This window comes from Saccopteryx leptura, chromosome 10 (genome assembly GCF_036850995.1).
Source record: "Saccopteryx leptura isolate mSacLep1 chromosome 10, mSacLep1_pri_phased_curated, whole genome shotgun sequence".
NCBI classification, from domain to species: Eukaryota; Metazoa; Chordata; class Mammalia; order Chiroptera; family Emballonuridae; genus Saccopteryx; species Saccopteryx leptura.
Genome location: NC_089512.1, coordinates 32,373,525 through 32,399,746, shown reverse-complemented (window position 1 = coordinate 32,399,746; position 26,222 = coordinate 32,373,525). Strand labels below are relative to the sequence as shown.

The window sequence follows — 26,222 nt, the reverse complement described above, 5'->3', positions numbered from 1 at the left end:
CCAGAGGTTAAGCAAGTCGCCTAAATCGGAAAGGCAGGGAGCAGCAGAGTGAGGAGTGAGCCCCGAGCCGGGCCGCGGGCAGGGGGCAGCAGAGTTAGTAGTGAGCCCCGAGCCGGGCCGCGGGCAGGGGGCAGCAGAGTGAGGAGTGAGCCCCGAGCCGGGCCGCGGGCAGGGAGCAGCAGAGTGAGGGGTGAGCCCTGAGCCGGCCTCGGGCCCACTGCTCCACGCAGCGGTGTGAATGACGTCCGACTTGGCTGTGCTCTGCACGGGTGCCAGTGGGTGAGGCCAGGCCAGCGGCTGTGCCCCATGCTCTGCCCAGAACAAGTCAAGCTACATTCTCAGTTTCACATTAGTCTTTTATTATAATCATGGTCACTTTGCCAAGAGGGTAAGTCATTTCTGAAATCAATATGAGTTATAGCACGAAGATGAATGAGAAGAGAGCGGTAGGTATAAACGGCACGGCCGAGTCTTCCATAAATCAAATGAACTGTGCCATTGTGAGAAAAATTATTATGACAACTTCCACATCAAAGTGGTCTCAAGCCTGTTCATAGGAGCCTTTTATTTCTTTTTAATACTATAGAAAAAGAGCTTTTGAAAGGAATACTGAGGAAGCGGTTCTGGCCTGAGAGAAGGAAGCCGGGCTTGCCAGGTGCTGCCCGCAGTTCATCCCGCCCGCCTCTTCCTGCCCCGCAGCTTCCCCAGGGCGCTGCTCTGGGCGCACGGGGCGGGGCAGGCGTGCATCTGCGGGGCAGGGCGGTGTGGCTGTGTGGGGCGCCACAGGACCACCCCTCAGAGTGGGGGAATGGGTCCTCCATCCACTCTTGTTATATAACGGCCCCTGGGGCAGCTTCTTAAAGAAATGATAAAATAGAAACAAAAAGAATAAATTTAGGTCATCTCTGGTAGATTATCATTAGGAGACAACAGAACTGTCACAGAATTTTACAACTGTCACAGTTGTAAAATGGTTCTTGTTGATGGCAAATAATCCCCCGAAGGAAGATGCACAAGGGTTAACTCAGTCACATGCAGGGAGGCAAGTCACAAGAGCTCTCGGCTTTATTGTGAGTGATGTCCATTCCGCAGTGACATTATTTCTTACCAGATTGCAGTTAGCAGTGAACCTTAGCAGGAGGTCATCTTTGGAAGAATAATCCAGTACAATTAAATGTTTCAAGTGTTTTATGACCTCTTGGTGTACACAGAAGGTAAGGCAAAGTCATGATGACTTTCTAATCAGTAACTCTCATATGTAACATACACATATACCAACTTAAATTTCCAAACTTATCAGGGAGGAATGCATAAACTCAAGGACATATATAAAAAGAGTAAGTGACAATGAGAATCCATCTAAGCTTTACGTATATAAAATTTATCCACTAATAATAAAAGCTCAAGAGGGTTCCAATGATTACATTTGTTAAAGAAAAACAAAAAAGGTTTCATATATTCAGGATTTAAAAAATATGCCATTAAACATAAGTACCTGATAAAACAATACAAAGGAACATAAATTCTTTAATAGCACTGTAACTAATAAAAATGCAAACAATGCTCACTTATGAAGAATAAAAACAGGTCACTTAAAAAAGATGAGACAATATTTCAATTCTCATACCCCATACATAGCCTATGGGGACTGAGATGGCGATGTCTGCGCCCACTCGCCCAGTGGGCTTCCTCCCTCTGAGGAGGGAGCAGCTTCTTGGGGCCACAGAAGCAATACCTCTGAGTGACCCCACTGGTTCTCATGTGGCACCGGCATGGAAGCACAGAGAGGACCCACCAGTGCGCTGGCAGGACTGGGAGGTTTCAGTGACCTATACGTAGGGAACCAGCCTATAGCTTGTCGGTGTGGTGCGTGTCTGGAGGCTGTTGTAGGGCCAGTGATACTCTGCCATCGCGACTCCAGCTCTCAGGGCAAAAGAAATGCTGCAAGCGTGCAGACGGCTGTGGCTCAGCCAGCTCTGGGCCCCGCCCAGTCTCTGTCCTGGAGCCCCGGTGAGGATGCTCCACACTTCTAGGACTGAAGACACCAGCCCCTTCCCCAGCCACGTCCTTTGAGAGAAAGTAATGGCAACTCCTGCACAGCTGCAAGGCCACTTACTGTGGAGGACCTTGGGAGCATAGGAAATACCATCAAGGGGACATATACTTGGTAACCACCTACCCAGCGAGTCACCCAACAGATGCTGAGAGGACCACTCAAGAGTCAGGAGCCAGGCCTTGGCCGGTTGGCTCAGTGGTGGAGCGTCGGCCTGGCGTGCAGGAGTCCTGGGTTGGATTCCCGGCCAGGGCACACAGGAGAAGTGCTCATCTGCTTCTCCACCCTTCCTCCTCTCCTTCCTCTCTCTCTCTTCCCCTCTTGCAGCCAAGGCTCCATTGGAGCAAAGTTGTCCCGGGTGCAGAGGATGGCTCCACAGCCTCTGCCTCAGGTGCTAAAAAATGGCTCTGGTTGCAACTGAGCAATGCCCTAGATGGGCAGAGCATCACCCCCTAGTGGGCATGCTGGGTGGATCCTGGTCGGGCGCATGCGGGAGTCTGTCTCTCTGCCTTCCCATTTGTAACTTCAGAAAAATACAAAAAAAAAAAAAGTATAAAGAGTCAGGAGCCAGAGCTAATCTGCCCATCTAAACAAACCCATTATCATTCACCTCACAGGCTGATGTGTTAGGAGGCGATGTCCCTGCTAGAGGTTAAGAACAAGTTGTAGAGCTAATTAGAACTCCCTCTGGAGTACATAGTTGACTCCAGGGCCATAGCCATTTTGTTGGAGAGAGAGTGGGAGGTTCTGCCATTATCACATGTGTCTATAGAGGAATTCAAGGTCAGTAGTGGCAGGGATGTAACCAATGTTGCTTCTTTCATATGAAGCTATTCACCTGCTGTCATGAAAGCTCCCGCTGTCCAGAGGCCTTGTCCTCAGAGAAGCGTAAAGAACCAGCCACCCCAGGGCAAGGTCTGCTGAGAGTGACCTCATTTTCTGGCATGAGAGACTCTAAAAGGTGAAATATGATTGTTTAAGGAGGGGCAGTGATGGCCAGAGTGATCTGGCCTGAGGCTTGGAAATGTATTCTTTAACAAATGAAAAAATCTACCACACATCACACCTAAATGAATCCTAAGTTTAGATGAAGGTCACTGTCACGTTCTGAGAGGTCAGTAAGGGGCTCTCCCAGCCCTGGGACCTGCCAGGCCTTTCTGTTGCATTTGGCTTTGCTGTATGACTTCCCGAGGGAGAAATGAAATCGGCTGAGATTCAGGTTTCCAGAGAGAACTGTTCTTGATGTTCATCAATTTTCCTATGCCTGATGCTGAGGGAGGAGAGATTTGAAACGAATCCTTCTACTTTCTTCTAGACATACTTGATGGAGACACCACACCTTAGCTGAGGAGCTAAGACAGAGGAAGTCATTCTACCTGTGGGCTGGTCTCTCCTGACGGTGTGATACCGGGCGCCTCACCCCGCTCTAGCTCAGGGGGAGGGTGGCCGGGGTAGGTAAGGCCCCCAATGCCCTGGCTGCGTTGTGGTGACCATCAGTCTGGTGCTGAGGCCCAGCTAGCTTGATTCTGACGGGCTGCCCCTGCTGCGTGCACGCTGGGGAAGGGGTGCTGGTTCCCGAGGGGCCCCCCCGGGTCGTGGTGGGGTGGCCCGGCCACTGATCAGATGTCCAGGGGGCTCACGATGGTGAAGCCCGAGTCCTTGCTGCTGCTGTCGTCGTCAGGGCTGGAGCTGGGGTTGCTGGAGGAGGCCGAGCCCGAGCCCATCAGCGGGTCGGAGAAGAGCAGCGGGGAGCGGGCTGGGGCCTCACCTTTCCCCGACAGGCTCCGGAGGGTGCGGAGGGGCTGGGCCCGGCCCGGGAGGGGCACCCTGGCGCTGGCGCCGCCCCCGTCGTCGTCCTTGGAGACCAGGATGAAGTCGTCGGAGCTCCCGCCCTCTGTGTGCCCAGGCGTTTCCGAAGGGGCCTGTGAAGCAGTCAGAGCACACACAGGGTCAGAGGAGGCCCTAGGGACACGTGGGGACAGGATGGAGGAGCGAGCTGGGGCTCCTGGCACACGGCCAGCCCGCCCTACGCTCGTCCTTGTCCTGGGGACACGGAAAACCTGCTTGGTGATGGTGCGGAGAGGCCCCTCGGGAGCCAGCAGGCTGCAGACAGACGCCCTGTCAGCTTCCCGTGGCACCCCTCCCCCTGCCAATGCCTTGTGCTCCGTGGGCTCTCATCCTCCCCTCTGAGCAAAGGGGGCAGGGACAGTGCCCTGTCCTAGTGTGCAGTCACCATGGTGAGATGACATGCACAGATGTGGACTGCACAGGACTGGCTCCCTCAGGGAAGCCCCAGATCCGGACTCCGGGCCGAGAGGACGGCTTCAGGAGGGCCCAGGGTTCCTCCTCTCACCTGTCGCAGCGAGCCCCTCCTGGGCACGCACCTGGGGGCCCAGGGTTCCTCCTCTCACCTAGTCGCAGCGAGCCCCTCCTGGGCTCGTACCTGGGGGCCCAGGGTACCTCCTCTCACCTGTCGCAGCGAGCCCCTCCTGGGCACGCACCTGGGGGCCCAGGGTACCTCCTCTCACCTGTCGCAGCGAGCCCCTCCTGGGCACGCACCTGGGGGCCCAGGGTACCTCCTCTCACCTGTCGCAGCGAGCCCCTCCTGGGCACGCACCTGGGGGTCCAGGGCCGGGGTGGGGAACTGTTAGCTTCTACAAACAAGAAAACCAGGACGGGTCTTCGCAAAGATGCCAAAACACATGCAGATGGAATTGCTTTAGTTATTGTCCTTCCTGCCTAAGCAGTTATGACGAGCGTTTAGTTTTTAAACTGAGGATGACATTCACGAACGTCAGATAAGGCGGTTAATAAAGGCCGGAGAGGCTCCTGCCTCCTCTGGGACGCAGAGGCGTTCCAGGCCAGCCTGGCGGAAGAGCAGCTACGCCTGGCGGAAGAGCAGCTACGCCTGGCGGAAGAGCAGCTACGCCTGGCGGAAGAGCAGCTACGCCTGGCGGAAGAGCAGCTACGCCTGGCGGAAGAGCAGCTACGCCGGGCTGACGTGAGCTTCTGGGCTGCCCACACCCGTCTCCACCCTGCTGCCTGCTGTCCCCACAGCGGGGCAGGGACTGGTGCAGGGGACTGAGGTCTCCTGAGATGCACAGAGCCTTTGGCTGGAAGCTCCCCTTGGGTCCTCTGGCTCAGGACGGGCATGGCCAAGGCCACCTGTGGACTTGGGGCAGAGCCCAGACTGGTACCGGCAACACTTCTAAGGGAACTCTGGCCCTGACCGACACGCCCTCTCTCTGAACCTCATGTCTCCTTCGTGATATGGGGGTGCAGGCTGAGTGGCTAAATAAGGGCTCAAGTGGCCCCCCTGACAATTCGTCTACCTTTAAGATACTTAATTGGAAGACAGAAGCAGTATTTGCCTTAAAGATTACAGTGTCCGAAACAATACCTTGAGGTTCCTGAGGCTATTTAATTCTTACAAACTGGAGCGATCACAGCACATGGCGCTCTGGTAGAAGTGGACGGGATCCCAGGTGCTCAAGGACAGTTTGGTAGGCAGACTGTCCTTTCTCATCCCCATCCCTGTCCCTCTGTGAGGCGCACCTCACAGAGGGCTGTCACCTCTGGGGAAGCTAGGAGGGACGTCTGAGGGGGGCTGGTCCTCCCACATGTATGCACGTAAGGCTACATGGGACCTCAGCTGTGACCTCCTGCCTCCAAAGTGGGCACTTTGTTCGTATGACTATTGTGCTGCGCTGTAAACTGTGAAAACCGGCAGTGACGACTGCGATGGTAATGAAGTTTCAAATTTAGCAAATTCATGAGTGTGTCTGAAAGGTCTTATTCTGCAGTATTTTTACACATTCAATTAAAAGAATCATGCTAAATTTTTCAATAAAATTGTCAATTAAAAATGGCTGGGGCTCAACAATATTTGAATAAGTAAATGATTATTGAAAAACTAAACATCTGTGCAGGGAAGGAGAATTAGAAGAACTAATCAAGTTAAACTTGCAATTTTAATGTATGCATGTGGCTAAAAATTCAGACTTAGATGCTCCACGAAAACTTCTTTTAAAGCTGGATGAAATTAACCACACAGGGCTCTCTCTTCTTCAAAAGTACTCTGAAAACTGAAACAACTTCCACTCTAAAATACAATTTTGCTTTTTAAAATCATAAAAAATAAATAATTTACAAGAATCTAGATCAGGCGTCCCCAAACTACGGCCTGCGGGCCACATGCGGCCCCCTGAGGCCATTTATCCAGCCCCCGCTGCACTTCCAGAAGGGGCACCTCTTTCATTGGTGGTCAGTGAGAGGAGCACTGTATGTGGCGGCCCTCCAACGGTCTGAGGGACAGTGAATTGGCCCCCTGTGTAAAAAGTTTGGGGACCCCTGATAGATGCTAGTTTTTAGAAAGTGCCTTAGATGAGATTTTGCTAATATTCATTTTTCAAGTTGAAACTTTGTAAATTGTTAAAAGGAGCATTATCAGGAACGCTTGGGCCTGTCAGAGAACCCAGCAGGCAGCGTGGAGGACAGGGACCCAGGCTCGGGCGAGGCTCTGCGACCACAATGCCTGGTGGGCATGGCCCCGCGGCCTTCGCCTTCCCACTGGTAAATCTAGCAGGCGGTGATAAGCACAGGAGGAAGTGCTTAGATCTTTTCTAATTTTAAAATTCTGTGATTTTATGTTAGAATAAATTATACACAATGCTGATACCTGATAGCAGGGGGCAGCACACTATGGCTCGTGGGCTGGACCCGGCCTATGGCCTACTTTTGCATAGCTCTCAGGCTGTGGAGGGCTTACCTATTTCTAAAGGGTTAATTAAAAACAAACACACTGACAAACAAGCCAACACAACAAATACATAAACAAACATGGCAGAGAGCAGAGGTGGCCTGCAAATCCTAAGATACTTACCATCCGGCCCTGTGTGTGCTGCGCTCTGCCTCCGAGGCCGGACACAACGGGAAGCCCTCCCCGTGAAGGCTGTGAGCCTCTGGCCGAGTGACCCGCACCCAGGCAGCTCTAGGAGAGCACGGCCGTGCGGCCTGTGCTACAGGGGAACGGTGTTGTTGGCGGGGACACCTGGCCAACTGAGGCAGAGCTCTGCTTCCTAACGTCACCCGACCGGACTGGCAGGAGGTTCAGGCCAAGTCGCTGCGTAAAGGTGTGTGGTCTGCGCGCAGCACAAGGCTAGGAGGCTGTCGTCACTGTGAACGGCAGGGTCCCAGAGCGCCGGGGTACACAGCCCGCAGTTACACACAGCAGCGCGGGCTCAGGCCACACTGCGTTTCACAGTTGGACGTCACACATGGAAATCTAAAGGAACTGGGGTAGGGTTTCTATTCGTGACTTTAAAGAACTTATGTTTGTGCCCCCATCCGAGTGAGCCTGTCACGAGCTCTCCTGTACCTGCACGCGCTGGCCTGGGCCCCCGGCCTGCCCGCTGGAGCAGTAGTGGTCGTCCGAGATGGTGATCTGCTCATTCTCCTCGGCTTCCAGCTGGCTCTGGTTGAAACGCAGGGAGCCTTTCAGAATGTCTTTGATCTGTTTTCAAAGAAGAGGGAAACAAGTGAAAAAGATAAATGATTTTGTTTTTCAATGCTAGCTACACTGTAATATATTTAAACTAGACTTGTTGACAATTTTTTTTTTATAGTATGGATATCAATATATAGTATTACCGTGAGAAAGAAAGAGAGAAAAATCCAACTCTTTCAAAGCCACAGACTTATTAATAGCCAGGCTGGCAGAGGTCAGACACAGGTGCCGCGTCCTCGGCAGTGACCCGAGGAGGGAAGCACCGGCCTGCGCACCCCGCCCCCTGAACATCCCCCATCCCAGCGGGGCCGTTGACACAGCAGGCATCGGAGCGCAGCAGACTGTTCCCATGGATATTTATGTTCCATGTAGCCCTTTAAGGGCCGTAAAGGTCAGACCAATGTAGCCCTTGAGGGTCTGAGGCCTGTTGCCAGCAGTAATAACGACTTGTGCTCCCGGAACGTTCGTGTTTATGGCTATGACTGCACCTGCTGCTGGACCACACCCCCAGCTCCGGGCGAGGACCAGACAGCACGGGTGTGGTGAGAGGAAGGGGCAGGTGGGAGACGGAAGCCAGTGTGGGCTGCAGGCCACTCGGACACGATCACCAGCAGGAGCAAGGGGCACAGGAGTGGAGGGTCAGGGGGGCTCTGACCGGGGGGAGTGAGGGGCTGGGGGACCTGGCTCTGATGTCAGGGTACACCATGCCCAGGGGTGCTCTCCCCGACAGGCACTGGGGGGGGCCCCGTGGGGTACAAGGTCACATCAGTGGGCATACCTGTTTTAATCCTGCCAGGGAAACCAGAATTTGATCTTCTTTTTCCAAATTTTCTTGTAATATCACATCTTGAATATTTACTGAAAATAGAGAAATGCCATTTTATAACTAATGCTCTGAGTATAACTTATCTGCCACTACACCATAACTTCAGAGAAGCTTGGGAATTTTCTGCCGAATTTCGCAGTAGCTGTTCCCACCGAGGATGCTCTGCCAGACTGCCGATGGGCAGGGGCTGGGCACAGCCGCGGGGAGCACTGAGCCTAGGGCACAGCCTTCGCCAGCATTCCACAGATGCGTTCTTGCGATGACAGATGTGTCCCCATGCCCACAGAGAGGCCGACACTTGCTGACCAGCCCTGTGGAGCAGCACAGAGCCAGCCCCCAGGAGGAAGGCTTCCGGCCTGGGCCGTCTACGCTGCCTCCTGGCTCAGGGATGTGAACTCATCTCACTCTAAAGACCAGCTCCTCCCAGCTGACTGTAATGAATAAAGACACTCAGCAGTAAAGCATGTCAGTTCACCACAATGGCAAAAATAAAAGGACAAACTCATGGCACCACAGTTTGCCTTCCGGCAACAGTGCCTATGCAGTCAGTGTGACGCGCCCCAGGTCTTCACGGAGCTGTTTCTTTACCTCCTCCAGGAGGCTCGGCCTTGACTTGAGAAGTCCTTTTGTCCAGACCTGACCTGACCAGGGGGCTCAGCATCACCCCAAGCTGCCCCGACAGGTTCAACATGCAGGGGTCCCCCACCATCCCCCCCCCCGCACCTGCCGTGGATGCACACAGCCCCACTGGTGACCGTGGCTGCCCGAGGCAGGGATTCCCAGGGGGGGTCGGGGAGGAGAGAGCCCTCCCCCCAAGGCTCTGCAGGAGAATGTGTGTGTGAGGGCCAAGTAAAACACACTTTAAAAACATACTGATACGTGCACCAGTTTGAGAATCACTTCAGTAATTAGTCTCACCCTCTGTTAACAACTTTCTTATTTCTTGTGGCCTTACAAAATGCCGTTTATAAGGTCTGACATGCCACATTCTTAGCCATTCACCCAGGAAGTTGTCCCATTCTCTCATTGGGCCTCCTCAATTCCATGCATGCCCCCAATAGCCACCGGAGCTATTTATCACTCCTCGCTTGCTTCCTGCCCGCCTGTGGGAGAGACAAGGCTGCAAGGCTGGTCCCCTGGCCTGGAGGCCCTGTCCCCAAATCCACGCAGACCGCTCCTCCTCACGGCCGATTCTTTGCTCCAACGCTGCCTCCTCAGAGCAGCCTCCTGCCCACCCAAACTAAAGTAGCCCATGTCACCCTCTACTGCCTACTGAAAGAATTGCCTCTTACTATATTGATAACAAGCACTTGTCACTATCTGACGTTATCATGTGTGTTTTCTGGTTTATTTGTCATTCATCTCCCCCAGTAGGAACTAAGCTCCCAGCTTTTAGAATAATATCTGGTGCATTTCAAGTACACAATGAGTATTTACTGACTAACTAAATGAATGAACAAACATGGAAAAATACTCCTGGAACTTGTCTTTCACAAAACTGCTGTTCTAAATACTTCCAAAACGCATTTTCAGTAAGAGGGAAGGCAAGGACCGAAAATGTCGACATGAGTCCGGCTTGAACCCGTTATTGGAATCTTCAATAAGAGGGAGCCGACCAGCCGTGCTGGCAAGCCCTCTTACGCACTGCAGCAGGAAAAACAGCAGCTTTTGCCTGACCAGGCGGTGGTGCAGTGGCTAGAGCATCGGACTGGGATGCAGAGGACCCAGGTTCGAAACCCCGAGGTCGCCAGCTTGAGTGCGGGGTCACTTAGTCTGCTGTAGCCCCCCAGGCCCATATGAGAAAGCAATCAGTGAACAACTAAGGTGCTGCAACTAAGAACTGATGCTTCTCATCTCTCTTGCTTCCTGTCTGTCTGTCCCTATCTGTCCCTCTGTCACCAAAAAAAAAAAAACCCACAAAAAAACCCAGCAGCTTTTATTTATTCACAAAACGTGACTGTAGTTTCTGACTAATAAAAAGGCCTCCTCCAAAACAAGAAAGCAAGATGAATGGGAATGGAATAATAGATATAATTAGAGAGTGAATGTTTTTGGTTTCCTTAAAAGCCTGTAACAATTTGTTCTCTCTCAATAAAAAACCCCCCACAAAATCCACTCAACAAGACATTAACGACAACCAACTGCAGAAAATTAACAAAAAACAGCTCTGTAGGTCTTTTAGGGGAATTGAAAAAGGTTACTTTTATTTTTACCACTGCTCTGGTTTTTAAGAGGGAGTGCTGAGGGCCTGCAGGCTGCCGGGAGCGCCCGGTGCCCAGAGCCAGGCAGTTTGGCAGGGTGGGGGGCTCTGCCCATTGAGCTCCAGGCTTGTCTTGAACTGCAGGCCTCGGTGGGGATGATGCTCACGTTCTAAAGGCAACGCTCCCCAGGCGCTCTGTCTTGGTAAGAACACGAGTGGCCAACAAGCCCAGATCCTCACGACCGCACTGTCTCTCGGGTCTGAGGAGGCGGCAGAGCTGCTGGTGGCTACCCCAGCCCCACTCTCCACCCTCCCTTCCTCACCAGCATGCCAGGGTTGTATGCAGGGCAGCACTGTGCACACACACCTTCCCTTTCAGCCGAGGCTGGTCGCTTGATGGAGCTCTGGCCAGCGAGGTGTGAGAGGAGCCCCCGGATGGATCACTGGGAGATCCTCAGGGGCTGCCTGAGGGCGCACCTTTTGGGCGTGTACTCCGCCCGCTTTGGCTGCCTGAAGTGCTGAGGAGCTCCACAGCCATCTCACAAACACACAGAGGGGGATGAGGCTTAGGACAGAGGGCAGAAAGCCAGTGGCCTGGGGCACCGGGCACACCTTGGAGCTGTGATTCCTGTTCAGACTGCCTACCTCTGAGCCTCTTTTATTTAAGAAAAATATAACCTACTGAATTGTTTATTCTACTGTTGTTTTTTGTAATTTCTATTATTTTCAGCCATTATGTTAGTTTCAAGATACTACAAACTAGGTTGTTTAAAATAAAAATATACTCTCGGCTGTGGAGGCTGTGGTCCCGAGGCGAGGTGTCGGCAGGGCCCGGCTCCCTGACGCTCGGGGCAGCTGCTGCCCTGGCCCCTCCCTCCTGGGGGCCGTCCACAGCCCCGGCGTACCTGGCTTTGTCTCCATGGTGGCAGGACATCCTCTCTGGGTGTTCGTCTCCCTCTTTCTATAAGGACACCAGTCACTGGATTGGGGTCTACCCCAAACCAGCATGACCTCAACTTGACTATATCTGTCAAGACCCTACTTCCAAATAAGGTCACATTCACAGGTTCCAGGGAGACACAGATTTGGTGGGACCACTACCGGACACAGCACAGCAGCTAAACTGCCTTACACAGGTGATAACCATCCGGTTCCCCTAACAAAAGGGGACCAAGGCAGCCCCCCGAGCCTTACACAGGGTGATAACCATCCGGTTCCCCTAACAAAAGGGGACCAAGGCAGCCCCCCGAGCCTTACACAGGGTGATAACCATCCGGTTCCCCTAACAAAAGGGGACCAAGGCAGCCCCCCGAGCCTTGCACAGGGTGATAACCATCCGGTTCCCCTAACAAAAGGGGACCAAGGCAGCCCCCGAGCCTTACACAGGGTGATAACCATCTGGTTCCCCTAACAAAAGGGGACCAAGGCAGCCCCCCGAGCCTTGCACAGGGTGATAACCATCCGGTTCCCCTAACAAAAGGGGACCAAGGCAGCCCCCCGAGCCTTACACAGGTGATAACCATCCGGTTCCCCTAAAAGGGGACCAAGGCAGCCCCCCGAGCCTTACACAGGGTGATAACCATCCGGTTCCCCTAAAAGGGGACCAAGGCAGCCCCCCAAGCCTCTCCTCCGCGCAGAACGTGAGGCAAGCGCCAGGCTGGCCACGGGCACACGGCAGGGCGGGAGCCCGAGCCTCGGTATCCTCTGCAGTGTACCCTCACCCCGCAACTCTCAGGCCTTATTCTCTGGATGGCGTCAAAGATCACTTTTTAGAATCTGACAAAACCAAGACCATCTGCTCCCAAAACCCACATACGCATAAAATGTCCACTTAATTTTAAGGAAAAAACTACAACACTTAACTAAGCTGACTAGTGTCACTGTAAGAAATCCAGGGTATAGAAATCCAAATTATAACAAACGGGCACCTTCAGAGGCTGTTACTATCTTGAATACAAGAATTTTCATTTTATGCCCACGTAAATACTTGGCCTAACCAGTTCCACCGTACAGTGATTTAAGGTAACATTTATAAACATTCTATCAATATATAACCTTTTAGTAATAAAACAAATCTGCTTTAAGTAAGTTGTATCTGCATGTAAAAATAGAAAATGTCTTTTCATGTTTTAAAATATTTAAAGCAGAAATGTAAAATGTTGAAATTTCCAATGTAATGCACATTTTCCGTTATAGAAAAAAAGCATAATAAATTATGTTCTTTCTGTTTCTGTGTAGCAGGAAGATTACATTCTTTATAATCTACTTAAGTATCATATTATAAATGTTGGAGCATTGAAACTAAAGGGGAAAACCTCATATAACTAACCACTTCTGTGGAAATTACACAAAAATCTCATCACCATAATCCCATGGCGACTTCACTGTTTTTAATGAAATGTCAATGCCACAAAAATAGATCTCTTAACTCTAAGGGTAATGGAAATGGCACTCAAACTACTTTTTCAATTTCTTAGAAACCTTATTTTCTTCTGTGCTGGAATAAGAGTGTTTCCATTTCAATGGCAGGCACAGAAGGTTAGCATAAGCCTATGTCCACTGTGAGTGGGAGCAGGAAGGTGACCAAACACAGCTTACATCTCTCTGTAGTGGAGGTGGACTAGGGCAAGTCATTTAACCTCCTCGTGGTGCCTGGTGGGTAATCAGAGAGCCTTCCTCATAGCACTACTGTGAAGAATAGACACAGGAACACAGCATCCGGCCACTGCGGAAGCTCCGGGCCCAGCAGCTTTCATTTCCACATGGCCACATGACCTCACCCGAGTGTCCCCACCGCCATCCTAGACCAGGACCGTCATCCTCGTACAGAAAAGGCGGCCAGGCTCAGAAATGCCAGGTCTGTTCTTTGAGGTCTCATGACTAGGGTTAATTAAGTTGCTGGCCACCTGGATCTGTGTGCTCCTTCCACAATGACGCGCAGGGCAGTGATGGAGGGGCCGGAGGACGGAGAAGGCACAGGCTGGGGTCCTGACACTGACTCGGCTGCCTGCATTGCTGGTGGTGGAGCCGACCTAAGAGAGGCCAGGAGGAAGCGGGAAGTGACCTATATGCAAATCAGACTGCCCAGTCATTTCTACCAGACCTTCAGGGGCACTGGCACTAGCACCTAACAGCTTGGGGCTGATGACCTCGTGCCGGGATCTGTGTGTCAGTGAGATGGGAGTGATACCTATTTCAGAGAGTTGTTTTGGAGGATTAGACAAGATAATCAAAGTGGTCCACTTCTAACACATTGCCTCACCATTACTCTTACTGATTCATATGTTTTTTCTTTCCTTCTCCAATATCTTAATTACCGAGATAAGTGGATTCTGCTCTCTGAGGCTCTCTAGCCTCTGGTAGAGATTTAGTTATCCTGACCTCCGACAACCTCATATAAGACTGTCCTAGACTCTAAAGAAGAAATATGTACACTGTTACAAACTAGTTGCACACGGAGGGCTGGCCTAGGGTCACATGCATGCCCAGAGTGGTGGTGCTTGAAGAGGTGGCCCTTAGGCAAGAAGGAGCATGCAGACCTGTCATTTGTTACTATTGACTTTGGTTGGACTGTTGTAATTTCTGTTCACAGGGTATGTCCACAGTTGTCCAGAGCCTGGGAGAGGGCAGGCTGAGGAGGAGACTGTAGGCATCAAGTTCATTCTTTATTACGTGGTGTGTACCTCTGTGTGTCCCTGCAAATGGCATTCCTCTTCCAGAAGGCCCTCCTATTGTCCTTACAGCATTAAATCTCTCCTTGTCTTCAAGGTCCTCCTTAAAACTTCATTTAGGCATCAGCTTCCTATTCCCAGTCTTCCCTCTGACAGCTCCATTGCTGGGCTCCTTCCACCACCTACTGCTGGACTCTCATCTTTTCCTTTTGGAACTGTAATTCACAGATGAGGCTCGAAGACTAACAGTTTCCTGACGCTGCACAGCTCTACGTGAAAATCCCGGACCCCAGGTCCTGCGGATCCAGACGTGGTGCTCTGCTCAGCACCTCCCTGCTTCTCCAGCTCCCCACCTGTCCCTGCCAATGCTCCTGAGGTCTCTGGTGCTCTGGGAGGACCCTGCTTTGCTGCCCGTGAAGCTACGTGACACTCTCGGCATTTCTGACGAGGTATATGCTCTTCCACTCTCCCTGCTTTGAGGTTTACACACCTCTTCCAAACACACTGGGCTCAACTTCAGATCACCACTCTTCCACCTCGTCCTACCCCCGGCCCACTTCTCCCAGAACCTGTTTTCACATCGGGGAGCAGGCACTTTGTGAGCTTTGGCTCAGTGCACCGGCTCGGTGACCAGGGTGAGGCTTTCCCAGCAGCAGTGGGGCTGATTTTTATCTCCTGAGAAACAGACGCAGCTGAGATATTTCTCAGATGGAGAATTACGTGACACTAACACGATCAATCAGATCCCGGACTGAGAGGCGGTAGGGGAGGTGACGGGAAACAGTAGTCATCCATGATCTAAAGAGCCAAGCACTGAGTCAGGCACTTCGTGCTCAGTGCTTTCTTAAAACGCAAAACGCAGATTCCACGGAAACTGTAACCCAGGGCCCTATTTTGTGTCCAGCTGCCAGAATGGCTGAAAACCCTACACTCAGCACTGAGAAAGGAGCACCCCTTAGGAAAACCCAAGGGGGACTAGGCTAATGCGTGTTCTACAGCTAAGAACAGTCTTCAGGCCAATACACTTCTCTTACATAAACTGAGTCTTGGCACAGAGTTCCAAATCTTCACTGACCGCTACCGTCTGGTGAGTTGTTCTCACAGGGTTTCCCACCCTGCCAGCCAGACAGGGACAGAAGGTGAGACCCGACTCCTGCCAGGTAATACCTGCCATAGTTATGGCATGGCTGCCCTCTGAGGGGCACCTGGGAAAAGAGACTTTACACATATTTTTAAACTTAGAAGGCTCTAAGCTCCAGTAAGGGTTAGATGCCTTTACCAGAATACGGACTTACAAAATCAAAGCAGAAACACCGTGCAGGCCGTTCTGATGGGAAAGCCTGGGGCCCGCCCTCATTCCCTCGCACTGGGAGAGTGAGACAGGACAGCAGTTTGGCTAAGACTTTCCTAAAATTACATCATTTAGTCCAAGGAGACCCTCTGGACTGGATTTAAGTTGGATATATTTGTGTGTGTGTGTGAATTTCAGGCCGTAAATGTTTTGCTGACATAACGATCTACTGCAAGTGAAGTGCGGCTCCCCACCCGGGGATCACACAGGGCCCGCGGCGATGCGTGTGAGCGTCTGCACGCGAGCCGCCCCATCCAGGGCTCCTCCTCCCCCACTCACACATGCTAAGCTCAGCAGGAGATGCTTGTGTGGCCACAGAGTCCTTGAACATTCCAGCAACTGACAGAGCCTGTTTCCACAGAGATGGCTGGGCGCATCTTTGGTCTCCTGCGTCAGTGCTGGAGAGGACAGGGGCTGGAGGACCCGGGGAGGCAGCCTGGTGTGGAGGGGCAAAGACAGGCCGTGCAGACCGACAGCTTAAGAAAGATGAGACGTTGGGCTCTTCCTGTGGAAGAGCACGTGAGGAAACGAGAGAGCCAGAAAATGAAAATAAAACGACAGTCTGCACCGAGGTCATGCGGTCAGTCGTAGCAGCTCAGCTGGAAAAGGAGAAGACCGAGTGTGATTTGCTAAGTTGTTCTAATAGGTAAAAAGTTGGTACAAGGAAGATGCTGACCAACTGTTCCAAGTCTTCTGATAATCAAGCCGGGGTGGGGGGTCGTGGGGGGACTGCAACTAGGATGGGACACGGTCAGAAAGGCAGAAGAGGGCGCTGAGTTTCCAACGCCAGGGGAGACTGAGTGCTCTGCCCGCAGACTCGAACTGCACACGTGCTCTAAGGGTGGGTCAGGAACACCTCGACTGAAGTGTGCCCCAGTAACGTCCAGTTCTCTCACTCCTTGCTGCTTCTGGTTTGTCACGGGCCAGCCACTTCCGGCCACCCAGGGGGCTGTCAGCGTGCAGAACTGCAGGCCCCACCTCAGACCCACTGAGCCCGAATCGGCATCTTTCTCAGGATCCTCAGGCCAAGTGTACATCCTCCTTCTGTGGAGGACTCTGCTACCCACGATTAAACGCAGCACTTCAAATTCTTAAAATAATTATGAAAAGCTTTTATCACAGTGTGCTTGACAGGGAGAAGGCTGTCTGGTGATTGCATTTTCTCTCTGTTTTTCAAATGTCATTAGTTAATTGCCCTAGTGAACATTTTCAAAGACATCCATTGAAAGTTGCTTCTATAAACATTAGAAAATCAGATTTATAAAGTTCTTGCAGAGGCAAATAAATTAATTTTCAAAACTGGCCTCTTCTTACAGCTAATTCTTGCATAAATATTATGACAAGTGTAAAATCAGTGCCCGACATGTGCAATAAAACAGCAGGAGATCCGAAATCCTGCTACTGATTCCAGTGTGGCCTGAGTGGGAACATCAGTGAGCGAGAAGCCGAGGGCTGGACTCGGGCTGGACTCCTGGTGCCAGCCAGCTGCGCCCTCAGCCTTCCCGGGCCGTGGTGTCCCCGTCCAGGAAACGCAGAGCAGCTGAGACGGCTCTGAGGGCTTCTACACCAGGGGTCCCCAAACTGTGGCCCCCTGAGGCCATTTATCCGGCCCCCGCCGCACTTCCAGAAGGGGCACCTCTTTCATTGGTGGTTAGTGAGAGGAGCATAGTTCCCATTGAAATACTGGTCAGTTTGTTGATTTAAATTTACTTGTTCTTTATTTTAAATATTGTATTTGTTCCCGTTTTGTTTTTTTACTTTAAAATAAGATATGTGCAGTGTGCATAGGGATTTGTTCATAGTTTTTTTTATAGTCCGGCCCTCCAACGGTCTGAGGGACAGTGAACTGGCCCCCTGTGTAAAAAGTTTGGGGACCCCTGTTCTACACCGTCCCCACTCTAAGAGCCTCGCACAGGACTCTCCACAGGCGCAGGGGAACCTAACTCCTCTGGATTCACTGCATTTAACCCTCCCAGTGTTTGTATGAACCACCCACCAAAGGGCAAGCTGCTGGAAACCAGTGTTTAAGCACCAAAGCACTGACGGGCACACCGCCACTGGAAGCCGGCAGGGGTGGGCGTGAGAGGCCAGAGGGGAGGGGCTCGCTCCAGGTGACAGCGGGCAGCTCAGCGCCACTGCTCACAGAGGGAGGAGTGCGGGCGCTCACCCACGTGCAGCGGTGTGTGAGGTACCGCACACCTAAAAATAGCTGAGCTCAGCCCCAGGGGTTAATACAGTACTGTGATGGGTTTCAACTCAGCTGTCAGGATGACAGGAAGGGGAGTCACTATAGCAACAGAAGAATGAACACATAAAAAAAAGTCTTCTGAAGTTGACAGGAAAAGTCCAGATTTAATAAAACAGTTCTTTTTAATTCCTGTCTCTAAATCTTTAAATTCAAATAGTTCAATTCTGTGGAGGTAGTAAAATTAGAATTTTGATAAAACAAATACTCTTTCAGTTTTGGGTTCCAGATCTAGAAGGAAGTACTGCCAACCTGTCAGCTGTATTGCCTCTAATTAAAGGACGATGTGAACAAATGCCTTTCTGTAATTTTTAACTGAAAGGCTTTTCTCTATATTTGCTCTATCAGTTATAATCATAGCCTTGAGCCATACTTGACATTTTAAGATATTACTACATGTCTGATGAAAATGTAGGGTGATACAGAATTCTCTTGAAATGAAAGGAACCTGGGGAAAACAATTACCGGTGGAAGAAGTTCTGAGGCACTGCCCACAGCTCCTGCCCTGGCCCGGCCCACAGCAGGGGCTCCTCAGTGCTCACGTCAATAAGAGCAACGCATCGCTCAGTCCCAATAAAGCAGCCTCACTCAAGGAGTCAGACACGTGACCTTAGAGCCAACACATCCCAAATCCCACCATCTTTCTGCATCACTCGATAAAGGAATATTCAGTTAGGTGTTGGGAAACGAGGCACTGGTCCCAGCTCTTCCATAAACTACACAGCGGTGGGGCCCTCGGCGACTCACTCCTCAGCACTACAGTCCTGGGCTGGATGAGTCAGGATCTTTCCTGAGAGGGGACAGTTAAGAGTTAAAGGGAACGAGGAGAGGGTTTGTGTCGATACCTACTCTGGGCCATGCCTTGTGCGGGGCTTTAAAAATATATTATCCTGGCAACACACTGACAAGACAGATACTTTTATCTCCATGTTATATAAGAGGACACAATCATAATCAGCTGAGCTAAGCAGTGACAGAGCCTGGTTATCACCCTGTGTCTGTCTGATGTCACGTGAGGCAGTCTGCTCCTCAGATAGCATCCAGCCGCTCTGACGGCCGACTCTTGCCTGCACTATAAAGACTGACCCGGTGTCAGTTCCACGCACTGAAGCTATCTACAGACTTGCAGGGACTGTCCCGCATTTTCCAAGCATAGATTAGGTCCCTTGGAAAGTCCCTGTATAATCTCCCCTTCTCCAGGCAGCCACTGTTACCAGTTATTTCCACATCAAATACACACCATTCTGCCACCGGCCCTTCTCACTTAATAATATATATCATGAACACCTCATGTTAATAAATTAAAAAATACTTTAATTTTTATAAAGACTGCCTATCTGAATTATACTCTATCACTTTCTAATGGATATTTCAGTTGCTTCAATGTTACAATACTTTAATAATCAGTAAAAAAAAAAAAACACCATGGAAAAAACACTAGGGTACTCAAGTCAGTTTTAAAGCAAGTACAGTAAGTCAAAAAGTAAATCAAGAACTTCACCTTAATTAAGCTTCATGTTTTCCTGAAATTTCTGCTTAGAATCAAAACTGCCTGCAACACAGGGACCCGTTAATAAACCCGCGGTGCACTGCGCTGAGGTCAGCAAGCGCGTCTGCGTCCGGGGCTGGGAACTCTCAGCAGCAAGTCTTAGCCCCGCTTTGCGAATGCGGTCACGCCGCTTGTGTGGCAAGAGAAGTCAGGCTACGGGAAGGGATTCTGGCCGAAAGTGAAACGCAGACACTAATCTAGTTTTGTGGTTAGTTGAAAACTCACAGCTGGTACGGGCTTTCCTTTAATTAAAGTGCCCCCCGCTCCGATGCGATGAGAAATGCTCTTGTACTGCTCACTGGAAGACCTAAATCAGAGCAAAAGCTGTTGGAAAATTTTGAGGCTTAAGTAAAGCTGCTGTGTGGACCAAACAACTTGGAAATTTCCTCATGGGATTTTTCTGGAATTATAGGAAATCTCTCTCTCAGTCACTTCTTTGTTCTCCTACTTTGGTCAAAACCGAAATCAAGTAATGAAAAGGTCACCCATGTAGCCAGAAAAGCAACAAAACAAAACAACAACAAAAATATGTGCGTGCACACACACACACACACACACACACACACTTTAAAATGAAGATTAAATAACTAAACTCAGTTATCTACTACATAATAGTCATTTATATATAAACTACCTTTTCATTACTTATTTTTGCTACATCTTAAAGTGTGATGCTATGAGTCACTTCAACTTAGATTTATATAACAATTGTCATAAAGAAGCATATAAATAAACATAGTTGTGAAGGGGTGGAATCGATGTGACAGGGTTTATGCTGTGATGGGAGATACTGCCCTTTTGATGACCTTCCAGGGTTTCTCCTGCTGTTTCCTCCTCTTGAACCCTTTCTCTGAAGAAGTGGTCAAGAGTGTCTTAATCAAGCCTTGGCCGGTTGGCTCAGCAGTAGAGTGTCGGCCTGGTGTGTGGAAGTTCTGGGTTCGATTCCTGGCCAGGGCACACAGGAGAGGTGCCCATCTGCTTCTCCACCCTTCCTCCTCTTCCCCTCCCACAGCCAAGGCTCCATTGGAGCAAAGTTGGCCCAGGTGCAGAGGACGGCTCAATGGCCTCTGCATCAGGTGCTAGAATGGCTCAGGTTGCAACAGAGCAATGGCCCAGAGGGGCCGAGTGTTGCCCCCTGGTGGGCATGCCGGGTGGATCTGGCCAGGTGCATGCGGGAGTCTCTCTGCCTCCCTGCTTCTCACTTCAGAAAAATAAAAAAAAAGAGAGTAGAAATTAGGCGGCTGCCTATTAAGACACTGGTAGGCAGCCAACAACTTAGATCAGTGTCTCTCCAAATCCAAAAGGGAACATTCATTACTTGCCAGAGGCAAGGATAGTTTACAATATCCAAATGACAGCCATTCTGGCCACATGCAATGGACTCATGACCTAACAGGCGAAGAGACTGATGGAGTCCGAGGTAGAGAGTCCACACACATAGTGATGGCCCCAGCCAGTCTCAGGGCCCCTGTCAGTGGGAAGGGGTCTTGGTAGATTCTCTCCACTTTCCCCTCAGAGGTGAGATATATCCTGATTTCTTGCAACACTTCCTATCGCCATTTTTCCACACTCATAGAGCAGCACACAGGCCATTTCCATTAGAGTAGTACATGTCTTATTTCCTAATTGTTCCCAAACTCCACACGCTAGATACTGCACAGTGGAGAAAGAATGTCCATAAGTGGACTGAAAAATAGTTAACATGCATCAGAAACGCTTTTGCAAGCAACATAGATTTACTGAAGTTAATACATATGTGCTCCAACAGAGACCGTTTCTAATACAAAACACAGAACTCTACAAATGTAGAGAGAGTAATGGCTGAAGACTTTCTAAGACAGCGGTTCTCAACCTGTGGGTCGCGACCCGGGGTCGCGACCCATAGGTTGAGAATCGCTGTTCTAAGATGATGTATGTATGACTCACAGGTACACTAGGACATTTCTTAGAATCTAAGCACAGTCAGAAGGAAGAAAAGATCATGTGGTCCTGACATGCATTTCAGGCAGTTTGTTAAAAATATATTATAGTATTTTAAAAAATAAAGAAAGCATTGTCAAAATAATCTACATTAGTAATTATAGCCAGGTTGGCACAATCAATCTGACTGTTTGATCTTGACAGCTCAACATTTTGTTTTGGTTTGAGGTAGATTGATATTTACACAGTGTAGCAGTTAAAGAGTTGAAAACTAGAGTCAGGCTGCTTAATTTTGAATTTCTACTCCATTTCTTAGTGATACAATCTTGGGAAATTTTGTTAATTTCTCTGTGCTTCAGTCACCCTATCTGTATAATGGGAACAGTAACAATGTACCCACCAAAGGACTGCTGTGAGGAGTTCCTGAGATAATTCATGTTAAAGAGTTTTTTTTGTTTGTTTGTTTGTTTGTTTTTTTTTGTATTTTTCTGAAGCTGGAAACGGGGAGAGACAGTCAGACAGACTCCCGCATGCGCCCGACCGGGATCCACCCGGCACGCCCACCAGGGGGCGATGCTCCGTCCCTCCGGGGCATCGTTCCGTCGCGACCAGAGCCACTCTAGCGCCTGGGGCAGAGGCCAAGGAGCCATCCCCAGCGCCCGGGCCATCTTTTTGCTCCAATGGAGCCTTGGCTGCGGGAGGGGAAGAGAGAGACAGAGAGAAAGGAGGAGGGGTGGAGAAGCAGATGGGTGCCTCTCCTGTGTGCCCTGGCCGGGAATCGATCATGTTAAAGAGTTTAACAACGACCTAGTGGCTTTTACTGTGACAACTACCACTATCCCCAGGGCCAAAGGAGTCCACTCACCCAGATGAGTGTCCATCACCTTCGCACAGTATTTGCACATGGCATCCAGGTCATTCAACTGTCCTTGAAGGAAGGAAATTTGGGCTTCTAATTCTTCTTCCTAAAATGAAAGGAATCATGATATGGAAATTTAAAAAAATCGAATAAAATCCCCAAAGTTCTCCAAAGATCTAGACCAGTGGTAGTCAACCTGGTCCCTACCGCCCACTAGTGGGCATTTCAGCTTTCATGGTGGGTGGTAGCGGAGCAACCAAAGTATAAATAACAAGATAGATTTAACTATAGTAAGTTGTTGTATAAAGATTTATTCTGCCAAACTTAGCAAACCAACATAAAGTACTTGGTAATTGTTATTATATGCTTTAACTTGCTGTAACTCTGCTTTATAAATTTTATAAAGTAAAGTTACTTCCCTACTTTATGAATCACCATTACTGTGGAACCGGAGGGCGGTTAGAAAATTTTACTACTTAACAGAGATACAAAAGTGGGCGGTAGGTATAAAAAGGTTGACTATCCCTGATCTAGACTCTTTTAAAGAGGCACAATGTCTTTTCAGTCCTAGATAAAACAAAAGAAAACAATAAATAAACAAGAACAAACTCACCTTTGCCACTACTAATAAACTGAGGAAGGGTAAAATGGAGGTTGGAAAAACCTGTACTTCTACTTGAATACTAGCTTTGTGCCATGTGTAAATGTTTACCACACAACCTTGTATAAAAAAGTATATAAAATATCTTCAATAACTATTGAGCCGCACAAATTGGGAGAGTAAATTGGATTTCAGTGAACTACACTCCCCAGGCAGCTGGTACAAAAACATTACATTTTCTCTCACACACATTTGGGAAACAAAAGATTTCCATTTGTATAAGACAAATTTCATCACTTTCCAGACAATGATAATCTCTTAAAAAGCGAGATTTCCCTGAAGCACTTGGAAGAGTTGTGTCCCTGCAGCCCGTGAATAGCTACTCTTACATTTCCTTTCTTGATGTGGCACTGGAGCATTTTATTTATTGGATTGTTTCTAGGAAAAATACTCTGCGTTGAGTAATTATCTAAATGGTAAAAAAAACAATCTAACTGTAACAAAAGGAAAAAGTCTGTTTTTTTTTAAAGAAAAAAAAAATACATTTAAAAATTTCCCAAGGACATTTAGAAGATTAAGGGAGTTTTTCTCAGAAGAAGAGAATTATCCTCATTAGGTAGGATATTTTAAACCAAGTTAGTTAGAATAAAAGAAAAGATGTTGCAAGAGCTGGAATGGACTGGAAAATCGAGTTTTCAGTTTCAGATGCTTGTCCTTTCACATAAGAGTAAGAAGGGAAGAGAAACCTGGGGAGAGATGCTTTTCCTTAGAGACTGAGTCTAATCTGACTTATAGGTGGATTTTAACAGCTGAAAAGGTTACTGTAGGAGTAATCCATTTTAGTCACACACATATGCACCACTGAAAAGTATTCTTTCTAACTGCTGCCTGGAGAACAAGCCCCTAGAACTATGAATTTCAATGCTTGACACAGAAAATAGAGCAGTAGCTGTAAAAGCAAATTACTGAGAAGGGCCCACTGTAGGATAACCCAAGCACTAACCATGTTCCTTACATGTCCCACCAAGTGCGGGGACCTCTCATCAAATGCACAAATAAAGACAATGCAACCAGAGGCAGCCCAGCCAAGGAGTGATTACAGGGGCCTATGGGGAGGTGGGGCATCTTCTCTTTGGCTAAGCTTTAAGGTGAAAAAGAATGAGGTGTTTCAGGGTATTGTTCTTTGCCCTTTGTCTCTGCTGAGTTTCCCTGTTCTATTAGGACATTGTAGAAGAATGGAAACTGTCTGTTGGTTAATGACAGCTGTGGGGAATTTCCAAAGATGGCCACCATCAAGTCTCTCCCTTGGTGTACATCTTGTTTTCTCCCCTTGAACCTGAGCTGGCCTTGTGACTTGCCTTGATCCAGAGAATGCAGCAGAAGTCTAACCGTGGCAGTTTTCGGCCAGTGTAAGAAGCCTGCTGACTTCTGCTTTCACTAGAGAAAGAGAGCTACCATGTTATAAAGAAGTTCAGGCTAGAATACTGAAAGAGAGGAGAGAAAATGAGAGAAAGGGGCCACAGGAGCAGCTCGGAGTTCTAGACATGTGAATGAAGTCTTACTGGACCATTCAGCTCAACCCAACTGAAGCCAGCCAAGTGACCCAGTCACCATCATGCAGAACGGAGGAGCAGCCCAACCAAGCCTTGTCCAAATGTCTGCCCCACGAACCTATGAGAAACAGCAGTGCTGGTGTTTGAGGAGTGGACTTTTGGAGTAGTTAGCTATGCAGCAACAGATAACTGAAACAGGAGTAGAATGGAAAGAACACTGGACTGGTATACGGCCTCAAGAAATCTGAGTTGCATTTCTGATCCTGTCATTTACAAGTCACATAACTTTAAGTAAGCCTCTACCTAACCTGGGTCTAAATTCAGCACTCTCTGGAGAAGGTACAAGTCAGACCTTCTGCTCTCATGGAGCTTATAGTTGGAATAAGAAACATATAAATTACTGGAGTATGAGTAGAGCACACAAAAGTCTCGTAATTATATAAGAATAATTGCTGTGGGAATGCTGGTCCTTACCGCCTGTCCCTTCTACTGAAGAAGTTGCCATTTCAATGTGTTACTGACACAAACCGAACAGATGATCCTAGAATTGCAGTGAGGTGAGAGCTAAGCAGTATGTGAAAAGAAAGGGCCAGCTGTGGCCTGAGTTCTTCCCTGCCCGTGGCTACCAACTGGGCTGCTGGCAGCCAGAGTAGACAGAGGGCACGAGGAGTGAACTGCACTGGCTCCTGGCTTAAAACATCTCTATTGCATTATGTAGTTTCATCTGGATTCAGGAATCACTCCTTTAAAAATGCAAATGGAGGGAACCTGGACTGGGGTGTTGAACACACAATGCAATATAGAGAAGATGTCTTGTAGAATTGGGCACCTGAATCCTGTATAATTTTATTAACCAATGTCACTCCCATACATTCAATAAAACTGTTATTCAAAAATGCAAAAGTGCTTGGGAACTTTAAATCTCCACCAGACATTCCTACCTAAATGGATTTATTTTATTCAGTTTATTTTTATTTTAAAAGCTGGGAGGGAAGAAGCGCTTCCGAGGAGACATGCTGGAGGAGATGGACCAGGCTTGTTGGTGGTGAGGCGCCGGGCAGGTGGAGGGGCGCAGCTCAAAGGGGGTCTCTCCCTCAAAACTGCACTGTGCAAGCAGGAGCATTACTGTAGTAAACACGTGGTGGACTGTGCCCTCTGCACTGTGCAACGCACACGTGCGCAAGTGTACGCTGAAGCCCCTACAGCACGCAGCCCACTGCACCTACCGCGTGAGTGTGTAGAGAAGTGTTTTCCAAGTCTGAAATGTTGCCTGGGGCTCCGGAGGCCAGTGCGGAGCATCTTGCTTGCCTAACTCCCCAGTAAACCTCAATACAAATGCAATCTGTACTGTAGAAAAGGCAATTTCCATTTCTTGAAACCTTTTTTATTTTTCCCAAAGGAAAGCTCGCACAAAGACCTGATATATGAGATAAGAAGAGCACTCCGGTTAAAAGAAGTCGAGGGGCCTAAGATGTTCTTCCATTTGAAAATTAGAAATCCAGTGTATTATCCCTCTAGAGTTTGCTTAATCTTAAAATACTCCTAAGCCTTTCAACTATCACTCAGACTTTATAAATAGAAACGGAATCATTTGGAGGCAAAAAGGTGGCTTGACATGTATTCTTCACTATATAATTACAGATAAAAGAAAGCCAGGAATCAGGCTTCTAAAATTGTGGAGTTGACTTCCCTTCACAACATCGCTATCTTAGCTTCTCATGCTCTACATTCTTCCCAACCAACATGCTTCACACACTGACAGCTTTAATCATTTGTTTTCATTAAATTGGTCCTCTGTAATAAAAAACAAATGCTTGGCCAATTGCCTGAGGTTTTATGAAAACAACCAGTTAGTGTAATTTTTATGTATAAATAAGACACTGAAGAG

General features: G+C 49.0%; 1 protein-coding gene across 3 annotated transcripts in view; it reads right to left on the bottom strand.

Annotated features, from left to right (window-relative positions):
- Nucleotides 1–341: 341 nt before the first annotated feature.
- TBC1D5 (TBC1 domain family member 5) overlaps nt 342–26,222 on the bottom strand; it is a 495,717-nt gene continuing 469,836 nt past the window's right edge. For all 3 annotated transcript variants that reach the window (XM_066350480.1, XM_066350479.1, XM_066350482.1), the window contains 4 exons: nt 22,187–22,286; nt 8,338–8,417; nt 7,431–7,565; nt 342–3,975 (listed from right to left, as the gene is read on the bottom strand). In XM_066350480.1, the coding sequence (XP_066206577.1) occupies nt 3,673–3,975; nt 7,431–7,565; nt 8,338–8,417; nt 22,187–22,286 (618 nt within the window). In that variant the 3' untranslated portion in view covers nt 342–3,672. The remainder of the gene's footprint in view (nt 3,976–7,430; nt 7,566–8,337; nt 8,418–22,186; nt 22,287–26,222) is intronic.